Source organism: Heterodontus francisci, chromosome 33 (genome assembly GCF_036365525.1).
Source record: "Heterodontus francisci isolate sHetFra1 chromosome 33, sHetFra1.hap1, whole genome shotgun sequence".
Classification (NCBI taxonomy): Eukaryota; Metazoa; Chordata; class Chondrichthyes; order Heterodontiformes; family Heterodontidae; genus Heterodontus; species Heterodontus francisci.
In genome coordinates, this window is record NC_090403.1 from 25,331,493 (window position 1) to 25,351,668 (window position 20,176).

At 43.7% G+C, this 20,176-nt stretch overlaps 1 protein-coding gene across 2 annotated transcripts in view; it reads left to right on the forward strand.

Moving 5' to 3' along the window:
- LOC137348062 (formin-like protein 1) overlaps positions 1-20,176 on the forward strand; it is a 249,717-nt gene that overhangs the window by 127,897 nt on the left and 101,644 nt on the right. For both annotated transcript variants that reach the window (XM_068013188.1, XM_068013187.1), the window contains one exon: positions 19,043-19,123. In XM_068013188.1, the coding sequence (XP_067869289.1) occupies positions 19,043-19,123 (81 nt within the window). The remainder of the gene's footprint in view (positions 1-19,042; positions 19,124-20,176) is intronic.

Genomic DNA, 20,176 nt, shown 5'->3' on the forward strand with positions numbered 1-20,176 from the left:
CCCTCACACACTCTCACTCACAAACTCCACTCACACACACATACCCACCCACACTCACAATCACACTCCCAACCCCCACTCGCACACACCAACTCACAGTCTTCAAAGAGACCAGAGGTTGCAGGAATCCAATGCAAATGTAGCACTTGCACTTTGCAAAATAGACACAATCCTGCATTGAATGCGTAATCATGAGTGCGAGATTAGATTTTCTTCTGTCGCCTTGTCTCAGTCATTGCTTTTTGGCTGAGGAGTGCAAAACGCCTCGGCCTGGTTTCATTCAGTACCCTCTTGTTTGGAGAGTAGAGCACTCCAATGTCTTTCAGTCAAGTACTCAGGCCTGATTGGAGGAGCTCATTTACCATCTGGAATTGTAGAGACTCTATAAAGATGACATCCTTTTGTTGCTGAAGCCCAGCTGTTATCACATGACATGACAGCTGTAGTGCCCCTCTGGCTGCCCTCCCTGCTTCAATGCATCCATAATTCGCAACCTTGGCCTCAGCTGCACATACTTCAGCACACTAAGCATTCCCATCCTTTGCAAATTCCACTAGCTCTCATGCCCCAAGTGTTGATTTTAAAACCCGTTCTTGTTTCTAATTTTTCCTCGAGTTTTCCCTCGTCTGCTGCCTTAAGTGTCCACATGCATTCCTCATTCGTTTAATACCGAATGCATTTAAGAGGAATTTGATGCATTTGAGGGAAATCTAGATAAGTGCATGAGGGAGCAAGGAATAGAAGGATATGTTGATAGGGTGAGATGACGTAAGGTGGGAGAGGCTCATGTAGAGCATAAACACCAGCATACACCTGTTGGGCTGAATGGCCTGTTTCTGTGCTTTAAAATCTATGTAATTTGATGTAATAACTTCTCATCCTTCACACTCTCTGTGTCACTAGCAGCCACTCTTCAGTCATTCTGCTCCTGCCCTCTGGAATTCTTTACTCAGTTCCACCTCCTTTCCTACCTTCAAAAATCTCCTCAAGTCCTTCTCTCTGTGCTTTTAGTCCACCAGCCAGCCTGTCCAGTTGTTTCCCTTCTCCACAAATTGAGTGCCCATTGTATCCTTTCATAGGAACAGGGCCATTCAGCCCCTCGAGGCTGTTCTGACATTCAGTTCGATCATAGTGGATCTGTATCTTAACTCCATCTACCCGTCTTGATTCCATACCTGATAATGCCCGCGCTTACCAAAAATCTAACAATCTCAGTTTTGAAAATTTTGTTTGACACCCAGTCTTAACCGGCTTATTAAAAAATGTTCAGAGACATCTTCGTGCACATGTGGAGTGCTTTATAAATACATATTGCAGCCCCAGCCTTCAGTTGCTTTTATTTGTATCTGTCCCACATCTAACTTCAGTTGAAGGTTAACATAATTCAAATATTCATCACACCTAATTCATCTTCTGAGACTCCAGTTGCGTTCGTTTTCAGCCACCGTTCCATCTGAATTAAACCTTCCACGGAATCCAAAACCACACAAGCTTGAGATCTTAGAGTTGTTTCGTGGTTGATGAAAATTGAACAACAATCTCAATAATTGATGCCCGAGATACAACAGCAAGGGAAACAAATGGATTTTTATTTTGAAGAGCTAGTTTTTTTTTATTAATCTGTCAGACAACCTGCTGCAAAGCCTCTCACTGTCCAAATTAAAAATGGGTGAATGAACAACTGATGGTAATTGCAGGCTTAACTGAGGGATGTTCAGGTCACAGTGTTCACGGTAGGGCGACTTGGCAGCATACTAGAAGCCAAAGTGAAAGGAAACTCCCTGATATGCCTCTCTTCTAGTTTTATTCCAGACAAAATGCAAGCTTGGATTCAATTAAAATGATGTATACAGCTCTCTATCCAACTAGAATTCTTGTGTGTGGAATCTGTCATTAATTAAATTAAGGCAAATAGCCTGCTGCACTCGATAATCATTAGTCACTCTCAAATAACCACGACCCGTTTTCACTCAAATATAAACAGGAAAGAAAAGCTACCAATTAACAGTCTGGCAACACGAACAAAACCAGCCAATCACCTCACAAGATTTTTCTTCAAAGCTCTCAATAACCAGCAGTTGTCACAAAATCACGTTGCTCAAAGACATTATTCCCGATTTGTTCAGTGGACATTTTGTTTCCACACCCAGTTGACAAATCTACGCCTTAAAAATAAAAAAAAATTAGCGAGCACATTCTAAAATTAAACAATTGGCCAAAACAACTTCAAATTTACCCAGTGTGATTATTCCATCCATCAGTTTGAAGGTATCTCACAATTTGCGAGAGAGAATTGATTGATTTCAGTGGAGCAGCCTCTGCTTTAATAGTGGTGTCAACTACTTCCTTTCACAGAGAACGCTTTATGCTCAAAACTCTCACATATCTTACTTTTCACATCTCTTCTGTTTATTTTCATTAGTAAAAAGCTGGTCAAGAAATATATGGTGTAAAAGTTCTAAAAATAGTGTAGTAATGAGCTAATGGATGCAGTGAGGCATTCATGGTCTTCTATGTAAAACCTGCACAAGCAAATGAAGTTGCTCCAACGTGGGCACCATTTCACTTGGTCTCAGGACCTTTTATAGCCCTAAAATGGAGCGGCTGCCAAGCAATATTTCCATGTCATGATATTGGTTCTGTAGAAGGCACTGAGACCAAGTGAATTTAAAAAAAATTCTTTCCTGGGATGTGGGCATTACTAGCAAGGCCAGCATTTGTTGCCCATCCCTAATTGGCCTTGACAACTGAATGGCTTGCTAGGCTATTTCAGAGGGCAATTAACACCTACAGAACACATTTCTGTAGGTCTGAAGTCACAGGTAGGCCAGACCAGGTAGGGACAACAGATTTCCTTCCCTTAGGGACAAGTGAACCAGATGGGCTTTTGACGACAATCGATTGATAATTTCATGGCACCATTGCTGAGACCAGCTTTTTTTTTTATTCATTAATTTTATTAATTTAAATATCACTAGCTGCCATGGTGGGATTTGAACCCATGTCCCCAGGGCATTAGCCTGGGCCTCTGGATTACAAGTTCATCGCTATTAGCACTGCGCCACCCCCTATGTCAGGGTGATGCTCGCTGCAGGTGGTTGCTCTGGTGTGGATAGTGATCTGGCATCTTGCCTGCTCTGCGATTATGAGCTTGGATGGCTTGAGTTACCTGACTTCCACACGCTCACGTTCGAACGGGAATCGCTGGCGGGCGTGATGAGGAGCAGGATAACGGCACTGCACTTCCAGCACATCACGACGTGAAATTGGTAACCCCTCAGTTCCATACCTTCAGATCCTGGATTGTTGACTTTGTATGGTGACTCTTTGCTCTTTGTAAAGCAAATATAAATATTTAGTATTTAGTTACAAAGTGATGTAGGCTCAAGGAGAAATGTGCTGTTCTCTCCTTTAGTCCCTGGCTGTATACAGTCTCTCACAATGTGATAACTGTTTACAGAAACATCCTGTTTCATGCTGAGCATAATCACTCATTGCAATAAATGACAAAATGAAGGTAACTGAAGTTAATTATCACTTAACAAGCCACAAAAAGGTGAAACACTTCAGAACATGTTTAGAAGTGAACTCAGGGAATATTGTGTAATTGTCAGCTGCTGATCTTCCACTTGCATAGGAGGCTTGATTCAGTTACTTCTGATTTATAGCCTGTGGCTCTTAAGAAACTGCTACCATAATGCACAATCATTTCTATGGAACACATTCCAAGAAGAGACGGGAGTATTTTCTCCATCCCAGCAGCAGTTAGCGAATGAGTTAGAACAAGCTCCTCAAGTAGGATATAAAATCTATCTGACGGTTCCTCCTCATGTTTTGCACATTAACACAAGAGAAGTTATTAAGTTTTCAAATTATAAGAACAGGAAGACTTACAATTTTTCTATTTTTCTTCCCCTTTCTGGAAGGCATTGTCTATCAACAGCCTTCTTGTACTCACCCAATGGACTGGTCTTCAAGTATAAGCCCAGGTAGTGAGTGCCAGTAGGATATTTGACCATGAAAGAGTTGGCGGGGTGGGGTGTGTTTGGAGGGTGTATGGTGCTACACAGTCAGCTCTGTCCTTGTTCTCCACACACTCTTCCACTGGATGGTGATCAGGAATGGGAACCTTGGACAATGTTCCCCTCCCTAGCCCAGCCGTCGAGACCATTTGCAGCACCTCTACTGTTCTCCGGGCTAAGGACAGGTGGCAGTGCACAAACAGGGAATCTCAGGTGAATGTGAAACATATGGAGTCTGGCACGTTGATCATCACTTCGGCCTATACAACTACAGGTAGTATTATTTTGTTGTTTATTGCAATGGTTGATTTTGCTCCAAACTTGTACAATGGTCAGTTCTCCCCCTACTATAGAATACTTCTGTCAACACTAATCACTTGTGACAGCGCTGCATCCAACATGAATCACATATTTTTCTCTTCCTTTTTTTCATTGAAGAAAATTTGTACTGATGTCTATGTTAGTGAATGGATTCCTTTTCTCTGTGTGGCACAGCTTGTTTGGATACTGCCATGTCAGCTTTGAGAGGTGGGTTCAAATCTAGCTCCACCTGATTGGATGATAGGCAGCAGTACGGATGTAAGCTGGGTCAGTCTCTATCTAAATCCTTGTGGGTAAGAATCAACAGCTGCAGTTCAAGCCCGAGTTCACATTATATGAGGAGCCCGGAGCTTGACTGGTGTGGGAAATTGAAAGTTGCATTGGCTTAGTTGAGTTACCCTTCTGATGCTGTAGTAAAGGCAGATTATGGAGTGGAGCAGAGGCACCTTTGCTGCGTCTGTAACCTGTGTTGTACTTGATGTGATAGAGCTCGCTGCTGACTTTGGGTGATGAAAGTAAATCGGATCTTTCTGTTGATTGGAATAAAGCTCAGCAAAGAAAACAAAGCTGTAAAATAATCAGGACCACTGGCTGTAAATGAGACCTCAATGTCATTTTATTCCTTGGCTCCAGCAGGTGAGAAGGCACAAATTAACGATGGGAAAATATAAGAGTGATGCCCAGAGGTTATTCTTCACACATTTAAATTTATATAGCACAATTTAATGAAGTAAAATGGGCCAAAGGGTGCATAGAAAATGGACACTGACAGGGAGGAAAATTTAGGGAGGGACAGTGGGGTGGGAGGATGACCAAAAGCTTGGTCAGAGAGGTGGGTTTTAAGGAGGGCCTTTTAAATCATGTGGGGGAGCTGGAATGGTGAAAGGGCTTAGGGTGAGAATTCAAGAGAATTGAAGAAACTTCGGTGGCTGAGGGCATAGCTGCCAATAATGGGACGAAGGTTGGGGGGAAATGTAGAAGAGGCCAGAGTCAGAGAAATTGAGAATACAATAGTGGGGGAACGGAGGAGTTGCTGAGGACTTGAAGAAATTGAACTGATAGGAACAAATGAGGCCATAGATGGATTCAAACAGAGGGATGAGAATTTTAAATGTGGGGGATTGGAGCCCACTTAGATCAGTGAGGACTAGTGTGATGGGCAAATGTGACTTGGTGTGTGGTAGGATTCAGGCAGTAGATTTTGAATGAGCTGAAGTTTACAGAGCGTGAAGGATGGGAGTCCATTGAGGAGTGCATTGAAGTCATCACAAAGAATGACCAACCTGTGGAATGGATTCTGGATAGGATCATGGAGAAAAACAACAGAAATCATTTCAGGAACAGTTGGCTACAGTGACAGGGAACTGTTTTGTTTTCTGGATGGACAAGCTAGGCTAGATTGAATGGCTGCTTTCAACCATAACTATCTTGTGATGAAATGAAATTGAATCATTCTAAGGATGTTGTCTCCTAAGCAACGACATGCGTTTGATGCAGAGGGTTGGTTAGCTCTGTCCCGAAGGTGGAGAGATGCCTTACAGCTGTTGCAGGAATGAGTGCACACGGACAGTAACAGCAGGCCAAAAGCATAAGATTCCCATTTGAGTTCACAGTACCTGAGAGCAGGTAATCTGATCCCAAATAGAAGGCACTAGGATTACAAGATTAAGATTCGACAAGCATGTAATTCCAGACTCAGTAACAGCTTGCTGCTGTGCAAATACTGCCTTGTTATAATAACTAATTATGAACAATTAAAGGAGCTTAATTAAAGCTAGTGGAGGTACCTGATAATCTTCAATCATTTCAGCCATTCATGACAGAGAAAGAGAGGCTTGCATTTATATAGCACCTTTCACAACCTCAGGTCATCCCAGAACATTTTACTGCCAATGGAGTACTTTTAAAGTGTAGCAATGTAGGAAACACAGCAGCCAGTTTGAACACAGCAAGCACCCACAACCAGCAATGTGATAAAGTCTGATAACCTGTTTTGTGATGTTGATTGAAGGATAAATATTGTCCGGGACAACAGGGATAACTTCCCTGCTCTTTTTCAAAATAGTGCACGGGATCTTTTATATCCACATGACAGGTCCTTAATTTAATGCTACATCTGAAAGACAGTAGCTCCAATAGTGCAGCACTCCCTAAGTACTGCATTAAAATGTCAGCCTTTGACTTTTATACTGAAGTCCTGGAGTGGGACTTGAACTCATCAACCTTCTAACTGAGAAGCAAGAGTGTTACCAACTGAGCCATGGCTGACCAAGATAAGTAGTATAGTCAACCCATGTCTAGAAGCAGTGTTCAGATCTGAGTTTATTAGTAATGTCAATTAAAGGCAATTAAAGACATGTAGAGTTATGTGTTGTTTGGAGCATATGAAAAATCTGATGCAATTGAGGATACAGTTGAGACCTGTTGCCAAAGTGAGGAACATTTCATGAGCATGAAGATGCAGCAAGTTCTCAGTGTGATGTGTGATTATTTTTGTTGTGTGCAGAAGCTCCCAGAAGCCTTGAGTTATTACAAAGCCTTCATTTCCAAAGAAAGAAAGAAAGAAAGAAGATATTAAGTAAACACATAAAATAAATACTGGTGTTTAGCAATGAGAGTGCCAACGTAAGAACATTAGACATAGGAGCAGGAGTAGGCCATTCGGCCCCTTGAACCTGCTCTGCTATGCAATTCTGGCTGATCTGATCTTGGCCTCAAATCCACTTTTCTCCCTGATCCCCATAACCCTTGACTCCCCTATAGTTCAAGAATCTGTCTATTTCAACCTTGAATATAGTCAATGACTCAGCCTCCACAGCTCTCTGGGGTAGAGAATTCCAAAGATTCATCTCCATCTTAAAAGGGAGACCCCTTAGTCTGAAACTATGCTAGATTCCTCTACGAGGGGCAACATCCTGTCAGCATCTACTCTGTCAAGCCCCTCAGAATCTTTTATGTTTCAATAAGATCACCTCTCATTCTTCTAAACACCAATGAGTATAGGCTCAACCTGCTTAACCTTCCCTCAATAGACAACCCCTTCATCCCAGGAATCAGCTTGAGCATGTCTGCTGCTGCTGGTCTAGGTAGAGCCTCCTTTCCTGTGACTCCTGAGGCCTTGCATCTGTACCCAGCTGAGCAAGGCTGTGTCTGTCCTCCATCCTCCGATGGGGACTGCCCAAAGCTGTTTCTGCTTCTGGCACCTCCTCCTGCACACTAGAGCCATGCTGTTCACCCACCCTATCTATTCGCAGGCGAGGGCGCACTGAGATGAGTGTATCTGCTGTGATAGAGGGTGCGCTTGTAAAGTGTGATGATGCTTGATCTTGGGGTCTGCTCTGGCTGCACTTGGCCTGGTGATGGTGCAGGGATTGGTTGTTGCTCCTGTGTTGGAACCTGTGGGAGACGCAAGAAGAGATCATGAGATTGGAGAACAGAAGCCTCTGCAATTCCGGGGCATCGCAATGCAGCTGAGTCTTTGGCATGCTGTCTGACGTGGTGGAGCGCACTTTACCCCCTTAGTGTACACTTTTCAGTTTGTATTCACCCTCTCCACCATGGATGCTCATTTAGCCTTGCCCAACTTCCTTTTGGTCAGCGTCCCCGGCAATGCCCATAGCTGCCTCCTCCATGATGGTGATAATGTGCAAGCGTAGAACCCCTCCTACCGACTGAGCCCTCTCGCCACAGTTATAAGCCCTTTCCCCTGCAAGGACAAAAGAGAGGAAGATAAGGCATTGCTGGCCTCTACAGCCAATGCCGGTTGCTCCCATTCATTAGAAGTTGCATGTTTCAGTGCGTACAGCTTTTAAAGAGACAATGGCTCTGAGTCACTCTGGGGGCTTATTAGGTGCCCTGGGCACACACTCCTCCCGTGTTCAGGAGCAGCATCTGCCCTCAGGCTCCTGAGCTTGTGTGTTTGCTGGAGGGGGAATAGCCAGAGGCCTGTCCTCAGGGTTGAACGTTGCATTCACCTTGCCAGACCAAATAAGGCCTTTGAACCTCTTCCTACACCCGACCCAGTTTCTGCGCACCACACTCCGTCTGCTGACTCTGTCAGCTATTTCAATCCAGGCCTGCTTGGTCTGGGTGGGTGGCCTCCTCCTGCCACCCTCTTGGAAGAGGACCTCCCTCCTCATTGCCTCAAGGAGGACCTCCAGGTCCACATCTGCAAATCGAGGGTCATAGCGTTATAGAGTTTTACAGCACAGAAACAGGCCCTTCGGCCCAACGAGCCTATGCTGACCATCAAGCGCCTGTCCTAACTAATCCCATTTCCCTGCAATTGGCCCGTAGACTTGTATGTTATGGTGTTTCAAGTGCTCATCTAAATATTTCTTGAATGTCGTAAGTGTTCCTGCCTCTACCACTCCTTCAGGCAGTGTGTTCCAGATTCCAACCACCCTCTGGGTGAAACAATTCCTCCTCAACTCCCCTCTAAACCTCCTGTCCCTTACCTGGGTTCCAGGCTTCTGCCTCTCTTCATGCGTCTTTCCAACAGAAGGTAGAACATAAGAGCATAAGAAATAGGAGCAGGAGGAGGCCATTCAGCCCCTCTTTTGGGCATGATCCGCATAAACCTCGAATCTCCGAGATTTCAAAAATCTATCTACCTTCTCCTTAAATGCATTTAGGATCTAGCCTCCACAACTCTCTGAGGCAGAGAATTCCAGAGATTCACCACCCTCTAAGAGAAGAAATTCCTTTGCATCTCAGTTTTAAATGTGTGCCCCCTTATTCTGTAACTATGTCCCCTTGTTCGAGATTCCCCCACCAGTGGAAACATATTCTCAACATCTACCCTGTCAAGCCCCCTTAAAATCTTATATGTTTCAATAAGATCACCTCTCATTCTTCTAAACTCCAATGATCAGCCGTTCCTGATAAGACAACCCCTTCATCCCAGGAATCAGCCTAATGAACCTTTTCTGAACTACCTCCAATGCTAGTATATCCTTCCTTAAATACGGGGACCAAAACTGTCTGCAGTGCTCCAGGTGTGGCCTCACAAACACCCTGTACAGTTGTAACAAGACTTCCCTATTTTTAAACTCCAACCCACTAGCAATAAAGGCCAAAATTCCATTTGCCTTCCTAATTACTTGCTGCACCTGCATGCTAACCTTTTGTGTTTCATGTACAAGAACACCCAGATCCCTCTGTACTGCAGTATTTTGTAGTCTTTCTCCATCTAAATAATAATCTGCCTTTTTATTCTTCCTACCAAAGTGGATGACCTCACACTTTTCCACATTGAACTCCATCTGCCAAGTTTTTGCCCACTCACTTAACCTATCTATAATCCCTTTGCAGATTCTTTGTGTCCTCATCACAACATGCCTTCCCACCTATTTTTGTATTGTCAGCAAATTTGGATACACTACACTCTGTCCCTTCATCCAAGTCATTAGTATAGATAGTAAATAGTTGAGGCCCTCGGACCGATCTTTGTGGCACCCCACTAGTTACGGCTTTCCAACCTGAAAAAGACCCATTGATCCCGACTGTCTGCCTTCTCTGTATTAGCCAATCCTCAATCCATGCCAACACATTACCCTCAATACTCTGAGCTCTTATTTTGAACAATAACCTTTTATGTGGCACCTTATCAAACGCCTTCTGAAAATCCAAATACACTACATCTACCAGTTCCCCTTTATCCACTCTGCTTGATATATCCTCAAAGAACTCTTAACAAATTTATCAAACATGATTCTGATGTTGACTCTGTTTGATTGCATTATGTTTTTCTAAATGTACTGCTATTTCTTCCTTAATAATGGACTCTAGCATTTTCCCAATGACTGATGTTAAGCTAACTGGTCTGTAGTTTCCTGCTTTCTGTCTCTCTCCTTTCTTGAATAAGGGCGTCACATTAGCAGTTTTTCAATCCACTGGCACCCTACCGGATTCCAGTGAGTTTTGGTATATTATGACCAATGCCTCCACTATGTCTGCAGCCACTTCTTTTAAAATCCTTGGATGCAGGCCATCAGGTCCTGGCGACTTGTCTGCCTTTAGTCCCATCAGTTTGTCCAGCACCTTTTCCCTCGTGATAGAGATTGTTACAAGTTCCTCCCTCCCATTTACACCTTGCTCATCTATTATTGTTGGGATGTTTATAGTGTCCTCCATCGTGAAGACCGATGCAAAATATTGGTTTAAATTATCTGCCAGTTCCCTGTTCCCTGTTATTAATTCCCCAGTCTCATCCTCTAAGGGTCCCACACTTACTTTAGCTACTCTCTTCCTTTTTATATACACGTAGAAGCTCCTACTGTTTGTTTTTATATTTCTTGCCAATTTACTCTCATAATCAATTTTCTCCCTCTTTATTAGTTTTTTAGTCATCCGCTGCTAGTTTCCAAAACAAAATCCCATTCCTCTGGCCTACCACTAGCTTTTGCCGCTTTGTACGCCTTTGTTTTTGATTTGATCCTCTCCTTAACTTCCTTTGTTATCCACGGGTGGTTCATCGTTCTCATCGAGTCCTTCCTTCTGACCGGAATAAATGTTTGTGAGTGTTATGAAATATCTGCTTAAAAGTCTCCCACTGCTCATCTACTGACTTCCCCTGTAGTCTATTTTCACAGACCGCTTTAGACAACTCTTTCCTCATACCTCTGTAATTTGAAAACACTGGTTTGAGACCTGTTGCTCACCCTCAAACTGAATTTGAAATTCTACCATGTTATGATCGCTTCCCTCTAGAGGATCCTTAACCACGAGATCTCTTATTAAACCTACCTCATTACACATTACCAAATCTAAACTAGCCTGTTCCCTGGTAGGTTCTGCAATGTATTGTTCGAAGAAACAATCCCTGAGGCACTCTACAAATTTGTCTTCCATGCTATCCTTGCCAATTTGATTTGTCCAGTCTATATGCAGATTAAAATCACCCATGATAATTGTAGTGCCCTTCTTACACGCTTCCATTATTTCCTGATTAATATTTTGTCCTGCAGAGAGGCAATCCTCGGGGCCCTATAGACCACTCCCACCCGTAATTTCTTTCTCTTGCTATTCCTTATTTCCACCCAAACTGATTCTACATCACGATCTATTACACCTATATCATTACTCACAACTGCACTGATCCCTTCCTTTATTAACAAATCTACTCCACCTCCTTTTCCTTTCTGCCTATTCTTCCGGAACGTCAAATATCCTTGAACATTGAGTTTCCTGTCCTGGTCATCCTGCAACCACGCCTCTGTGATAGCTATCAAATCATATTCATTTATTTCTATTTGTGCTGTCAGCTCATCTATCTTGTTACAAATGCTACATGCATTCAGATAAAGAGCCGTAAGCTTTGACCTTTTGTCATTTTTACCGACTCTGGTTCTAATTTCTGCCGTACTGTTATGCTTGTATTCTCTGTCTCTTCCTGTCACACTCTGAATAATGTATGCTCCTTCACTATCCTGCACCTCTGCTCTCTCCTTACTTTTTAACATTTTAAACTTACGTTCAATTGAACCCTCCCCCCCCGACTATTTAGTTTAAAGCCTTATCTACTACCCTAGTTCTACGATTCGCCGGGACATTGGTCCCACCATGGTTCAAGTGAAGCCCATCCCAATGGAACAGCTCTCTCTTTCCCCAGCACTGGTGCCGTTGTCCCATGAATTGGAACCCATTTCTCCCACACCAATCTTTGAGCCTCTCTAATATTACCTCTCTAATATTATTTACCCGATGCCAATTTTCACGTGGCTCAGGTAGTAATCCGGAGATTATTGCCTTTGTGGTTCTGCTTTTTAATTTGGCCCCGAGCTGCTCATAGTCCCTCAGCAGAACCTCTTTCCTAGTCCTACCTATGTCATTGGTACCTACGTGGACCACGACAACTGGATTCCTTCCCTTCCTACTCCAAGTTCCTCTCCAGCCCAGAAGTGATGTCCTTAACCTTGGCACCAAGTAGGTAACACAGCCATCGGGACTCTCTATCTTTGCTGCAGTGAACAGTAACTATTCCCCTAAATTTGCTATCTCCTATTTCAACTACATTTCTCTTTTCTCCCCCCACTTGAATGGTGCTCTGAACCACGTTGCTGTGGTCAGATCGCTCATCCTCCCTGCAGTCTGTGCCTTCGTCCACACTGGGAGCAAGAACCTCATACCTATTAAATAAGGGCACTGACTGAGGCTCCTGCAAAGCTAAATTGTGGATCCCCATACCTGCCTTACTCACACGCTCCTGTCCCTGACCATGGTCCAAATTTGATGTAATTAATCTAAGGGGTGTGACTGTCTCCTGAAACACAGTGTCCAAGTAACTCTCCCCCTCCCTGATGTGTCGCAGTATTCGCAGCTTGGACTCCAGCTCATCAACTCTGAGACGAAGTTCCTCGAGCAGCCAACACTTGCTGCAGACGTGGTCACCGTGGATCGCACCGGTGTCCACCAGCTCCCACATACTATAGCTACAACACATCGCCTGCCCAGCCATCTCTATTCTATTTAATTAATTAATTTGGATCTCAGTATTTAAAAAATGAATTATTTAAGTGTAGTCATAACCTGTAATGGCGTCGCCTGATTTAAATCACTTGGCCAAAACAAAAAAAGCACACGGAAGAAATACCCACCAGTCACTTACCAGCTCTCCTGTGACGTCACACTTCGATATTGTTGGTCAAGCAGGTCCAATGACCAGAGCACTCCCACCGCTGCCGCTTCTGGTCTCGGGCCTCGGGTCTCGGGCTCTTTTATATCACGGCTCCTCTCGCCTGTTCCCACTCTCGCCACCGCCGCTTCATAATACAATGAATTGGCAGCCACACTAATGCTGAGGTCTGTTTAAATCAAGCCTGCACTTGCACAGTCCTGTGTCCATTCCCACCCCCCACGCCTGCTTTTGGTTGGCAAACCCTTCTCCAAGCCAATTAAGGGGGTGCCCCCATGAAAATCAGGATCACTAACTGTGTCCCTCCTGGGGCGAGTTCAGTACCCAGAAACGGTCCCGGTGTCTGTTTCCTACCCCCGGAAGGCAAATCCTGCCCTTTGTGTCCTCCTCACAACTTGCTTTCCCACCTACCTTTGCATCGTCAGCAAATCTGGCTACAGTACACTCATCCAAGTCATCAATATAGATTGTACATAGTTGAGGCCCCAGCACTGATCCCTGTGGCACTCCACTCGTTACAGTTTGCCAACCTGAAAATGACCTATTTATTTCTACTCTGTTTCCTGTTATTTAGCTAATACTCTGTCCATACTAATATATTACCCCAACACCATGAGCTCTTATCTCGTGTAGTAACCTTATATGTGGCACCTTATCGAATGCTTTTAGGAAATGCAATGACACTACATCAGCTGGTTCCCCTTATCCACCCTGCTTGTTATATCCTCAAAGAACCCTAATAAATTTGTCAAACCTGATTTCTCCTTCATCAAACTCTGTTTGATTGTATTATGATTTTCTAAATATCCTGCTACCAGTTCATTCATAATGGATTCTACCATTTTCCCAATGACAGCTGTTAGGTTAACTGGCCTGTAGTTTCTTGCTTTCTGTCTCCCTCCTTTCTTGAATCGAGGCATTACATTTGCGGTTTTCCAATCCACTGGCACCTTTCCAGAATCTGGGAATTTTAGAAGACAGATGCATGAGTTGTAAGTTCTCTACCATAACAGCAAAGTTAGAGTTGTAAAAGTCAACTGGGCTTCGAGAAGTGGCAGCTTCTCTCAGTTGATAGCCCATTTGCCTCTGGATCAGAAGGTTTTCAGCTCAAACTCCAGGACTTGAGTTCTGAAGGAGCATTGCTTTACAAAAGTGCTTTATTTTGGATGAGAGGTTGAAATTTGGACAAGTTATAGAAGAGCCAAAAATTTTCCGGTTGTCCTGGCCAAAGTTCATCTCTCTACCCAAAACCACCAGAAGCAGAATTGATCTCATTTGCTTGTGGGATCTTGTGTACTAATTGCCTGCTACATTTGATTACATAACAGTGACCACGTCTCAAAATTAACTGATTGTGAAGCATCCTGAAGACATGGAAAGTCACTGTATAAACACACATCTTGTTCTTCAGGAGCGAAACACTGTGGATGCCGGAAATCTGAAATAAATACAGAGAATGCTGGAAAGACTCAGCAGGTCTGTCAGTATCTGTGGAGAGAGAAACAGAGTTAACGATTCAGCCCCACAGAGAAACAGAGTTAACTCTGGCAGACAGTCATCGACCTCTTACACTAACGTTGTTCCTCTCTTCAAAGATGCTGCCAGACCTGATGAGCACTTTCCAACTACTTTCTGTTTATATTTCTCTCTATCTGTGTGACCAACAGACCTGACACTCTAACTGTGTTTTTCTCTCCACAAATGTTGCCTGACCTGCTGAGTATTTTCAGCATTTTCTGTTTTTGTATCACATCATGGACAGTTGTCAGACAATATATGTGCCTTTGACCCCTACTTTGATTAACAGCTATATTTGGTTACAATATTTCTTTGTCCCTATTCAGAGTTCGAGACAGGGAAGTGATGTAACTGTTGCTCCTTATCTATCATTTGAGTGAATTTCTGTTTCACCAGAGTTAATAAGCTGACTTTAGTGCAAACGCTATCATTGTCTGAGTTCACATACAGGTTTTTCCAAATTATGAAAATGATCAACATTTTGAGACGGCTATTATTGAGCAGTGGTGAGGAGTCCATGTTCTCTACTGTAAAGGAGTGTTTGCTCATCCTTCATATAATGTTACTCCCAATGACAACTTGCATTTATATAGCACCTTTAATGTTGTAAATCATCCGAAGGCGCTTCACAGGAGTGTTATCAAACGCTGAGCTACGTAAGGAGATATTATGACGGGTAACCAAAAACTTGGTTAAAGAGTAAAGTTTTAAGGAGCTTCTTAAAGAAGGAGAGAGACCTAGAGAATTGGAGAGGTTTAGGGAGAGAATTTCAGAGCTTAGGGCCTAGGCAGTTGAAGACATGGTGGCCAAAGGCAGAGCGATTAAAATCAGGAACGCACAAGGAGTCAGATTATTGTTTCTAAAAGCTTTCCCACCACTGAGGCTAAACTGATATAGGGAAGGACGAGGATATGCAGGGATTTGAAAACAAGGATGAGAATTTTATAAGCTTGGTTTGTAGCATGATATATTCAATATATTCAATATATATGTCAATATATTCTGGAGAGTTTATGACATCTTGTACTACTGTAAGCTACATTACCAATATATTAAATAAAATGTCACTGAGTGGTTAAATGGTTCAAAGTCTCATTGATGCAATTAACCAGAAGACTGTAGTTCTGACATTAGTCCATAGTATCAATTCTTTTTATTACAAATACTGTTAGGGCTGAAGTTCCTCTGCCCTGCTCCCGACTCGTGCTGACAAAATGGGTGCAACGCAGAGGAAAAATGGGTGCTAATTCTTTGCCCACTATTTCCTCCTGTACAACACTGCATCTGCATTTTGTCAATAATTTTGTTTTTTAAATGCTGGAAACACTTAGCAGGTCAGACAGCATCTGCGGAGAGAGAAACAGATCGATTGTTTCAGGTCGATGACCTTTCTGCTATGACTTTTCTAATATAATAGCAAAATACTGCAGATGCTGGAAATCTGGAATAAAAACAAAAAGTGCTGGAAATATTCAGCAGGCCTGGCAGCATCTGCGGAGAGAAAAGCAGAACTGGTTCTGAAGAAGGATCACTGACCTGAAACGTTAACTCTGCTTCTCTCTCCATAGATACTGCCAGACCTGCTGAGTATTTCTAGCATTTCTTGTTTTTATTTATGACTTTTCTGGTGTCTCGCTGTTACGGAGTTTGAGGCGCAATGAAAATTAAATACAAGTGACGCCAGAGAAATCTGCTCTCGCTTCCTCGATAGCATTGGGTGCAGTTTAGGGGTAAACAGCTACTGATGTTAGAACTGCTGTTTAGGCTCTTAAAACTCTTAAGGAACAAAGCTGGTAATTGCAAAGAGATTTTTACTTTTGACATCTGTACTGGCTGCAGAACTCTGTTAGTTTTGTACATTTAGTAATGGAGGGCATAAAAGAGTGGGTTGGCATAATTGACACACTGTGGAAAAGCGGCAGGTTTGCCCTGTTATGCAAAGCAATTGATCGGGAACATGTTATGATTTTGATGCTGACAGCACATGGAGGAAGTCTCCCTTATGCATCATTAGTGTTTCTTTTACACTTAATTTGATGCAAACTTGCACCAATAGTTTAATTCAAGTATAGGACAAAGGACAGTCCCAATTAAGTTCCTTTAGATTCTCTACAAGTACAAACCCATCCCTGATAGTGGTGTAATAACACCTGGTTTACTCTGATACAGTAGTTCAAATAACCCTTGTGTTTTATTCAAGCTCCAGCAGGATGAGATGTCCTGCAATGTATCCTGAAATTCCAGAGCCCATTGTTTTTGCTGTGATAAAAGGGCAACAGGTAGAGGGTGACCAGGGTGGTAGGAGAGTCATTAATGTCCACAGTCCACCCAATGTAATTTTCAGGCAGGCCTGTAATTGAGCACAAAACATGGTTACCTGTTTTGGGAGGAAGGCCGTTTGAAGGTGCAAGGAGAACTGCACCATTGTAGGAGTACGGATGGGTAGAGTGTGCATCGCAAACATTCCGCCCACTAATACCAGGCAGCGAGCGGGTAAACCAGCAATCCTTAAAGGGATCATTGTTGGCGAATCTACCAAAGGGCCCTAAACTCCTTTGTTCCTGTGGGGCCAGGAGAAGCAGGAGTGCTCCTCCTAACTCCACAACAATACTGTGACCCACTGCCAGCTCATGCTTGCCTCCTTTGTGGGATGGGCACCTCCCCCACCCGAAGCCTGCCTAACCAGTCAGCTTAGCAAAGGAACTGTCTGATATACGGCCATCCCACATCTGGCGAGCTCTAGCAGAACACCAGGTTGGTACCAACAGCTCACTTGAAATTTGACTGAACTCAAATAAGGCCGGTTCCTGAGGACGTGCACTTCAACCTTGACTATGTCTGTTAATCAGCTTCCTCCTTTGGTTGGGTTTATTATTTATTCATACTGCAAACTGACATTGTATGAGTCAGCCTCGGTGGGTAGCACTCTTGCCTCTGAGTCACAAGGTTGCAGGTTCAAGTTCTACTCAAGGCTTTGAGCGCAAAAATCAAGTACTGAGCGGTGGCTGCCCTGTCGGCGGTGTCGTCTTCAGGATAAGACGTTAAACTGAGACTCCATCTGCTCGGGTGGATGTAAAACATCCCATGACACTACTCTGAAGAAGAGCATGGGAGTTATCCCCGGTGTCCTGGCCAATATTTATCCATTAATCAACATCACAAAAACAAATTATCTGGTCATTATATTGTTGTTTGTGGGAGCTTGCTGTGCACAAACCAGCTGCCACATTTCCATGTTTACAACAGAGACTACACTTCAAAAGTTGTTCATTGGCTATAAAGCACTTTGCGAGGTCTGGTGGTTGTGAAAAGTGCTATATAAATGCCAGTCTTTCTAGCTTCGATATCTAAGAAGACAGCCAGAATCTCAGCTCATTTTCTGCAGTAAGTTCTTTGATGACTGATAGGACCAATTTAATGCTGGGAATGAGCATTCACAGACTGAGCAGTGGATCCTGGATCCGCCAGCTTGGGGATCTTGATTCTTCAGGTGAGATTTCCTCATCTATGTTGACCTCCAGCATCAGCAATGCGATGGGCCTCGTAATAGGAGAGGCCCTCCTGGATGGTTTCTCACCAGGCTTCCCTATCTTGAGCAAGTTGCTTCCACTTGCACTGATCTAGAGTGGGTTTTCAAGCAGTTTTTTAAAATCTTCCTTCCATTGTGCTTAATAATCATTTGAATCCTGTCCTAATCATGTCACCCACAATGAGAAAAGATCTATCGTTTTTAAGAAAAAGGGTGAGGGAGAAATAAGATGAAGGTCGCTAACCAACCGGTTAGATGTTGCACACAGGGAGTCCGGATCATGTGTAGTCTTCAGATGGAGCAGCTTAGAAGGTTTGGGCAGTATTTGGACCAGGGACGTGCACCTCATTCTTTCCCCATCTGAAAGTCATAAATTCTCTTCTTACATTATGATATAATAATCTGATTTTAGATAACAACACATGCAGTTAATTTGAGAAGTTGAGAAGTAGCTGGTTGGATCCGAGGAACTTCTCTGCAGTAGAGGGTGAGGATTTGCAACATCACTGCTCTTTGGAGACTGTAATTACAAGGTGACAAGGCAGTTTCATTGTCGATGTTAATATGAGATGGGGAGGATGTTCAGCTTTGCCACAAGAACAGTGTGAATCATCCACCTGTTGTAGAACTTGCCCAATTTTCACCTAGTTGAAATCGATGGAACTGAATATTGGGCAGGCTCTAAAATGGATGAATAGTCCGCTACGACAGGTTACTAACCAGGCAGTGACATTGAAAGTTACCTCCCAGAGTTATAATAGGGGGAAAAAGGCTGACACAGAAACATGACGATGTGACACCAAGAAGTAAGGTTCTGTAAACAGGAAGTGTCCAGAAATGTAAGATCGTTAACCTATTGCAGGTTGACTTTATTAAAGGTGACTCTATTTCAAATAATGTTTCAATTGAAACCCATACCGAGCAGCTGGTGTGCACTGTTATTGTACAGGACAGTAACGTTACTGCAGTTGTCACCTGTGCTGAGCATTTTGCTGACTATTGTTTCATTCTTTGTAGGAGCGATTTCAAGTGAAGAGTCCTCCATTTGCTTACATCCAGAAACTGAGGGGATTCCTGGACCTGGGTGGGGTCAGGAAGGTAAGATGCCAAAAAACAGTTGAAGTAATTCAAGCAACAGCTACTGCCTGAACTGTAAAATGATGCCTGGCACGTTGATAATTGGCACAAATTTCAACTGCAAAAATGGCTACTCTGAAAGTGAATGTACTTCTTGAATTCTGGCTTGCAAGTCTCAAAGTAATGTTCTTCAGACAGTAGTTCGGTATAGAGCACCATCTTGTCTTGTGCATTTAAATTTAGTCAGATTTCAGAATGGGTAAATGGAGCTGTGGATGATGTAATGACAGAAACAATTGGGAAGTACCTTAGCTTTGCTGTTTGCAGTGGTGAGTATGTCATATTTCCCCAAACAGACAAGAACCACGTTCAAAAGTCATACAAAAAGCAAACATGCACTGTTTGTGACTGTTGAATTTTTTTTCTTTCCTCTTCCCCAAGTCGTCCCTGTTCTGAATGTGTACTCTCAATCTGATGACTGTGGAGATGTTGACTGAAAGTGAGGTGGAGACCCTGAAGGAAGGCTCCCACCCTTTATGTACAAAGCTGGGGAGACAAAGCCTCCCTAAATGGGTATACGCCCACTTGTACTGTTAATAAATGAATGGGACCTGGCAGCTGGAATCCGGGACGAAGCCTGCAGAAAAAATTTAGCACTCCCCCACAGGCCGAGGTTTCATCCTGCCCGCTATAGGCCAAGGGCTTACTCTGTTCCCTCCACCACCTCTACCGCCCCCCCCCCCCCCAGCCTAGAAGCTGAGGGCTCACTCTGTTTTCCTCCCGCCACCGCCCCCCCCCCCCCCCACTGCACTTAACCCAAATCTATAGGCCGAGGATTCGCTCTGCAACCCCCCCGCCCCCAACTTCGAGGTTTCACCCTGCCCCCCCACAGGCCGACAGTTCACCCTGCCTGTTATAGGCCGAGGGCTCACTCTGTACCCTCTCCCCCTAACCTACAGGCTGAGAGTTTGCTCTGCTCACGATAGGCTGAGGGCTTACTCTGTTTTCCTTGCACCCCCCCCCCCCCCCCCAGACATACTGGCTGCAGGCTCGCTCTGCAACCCCCCTCCCCAC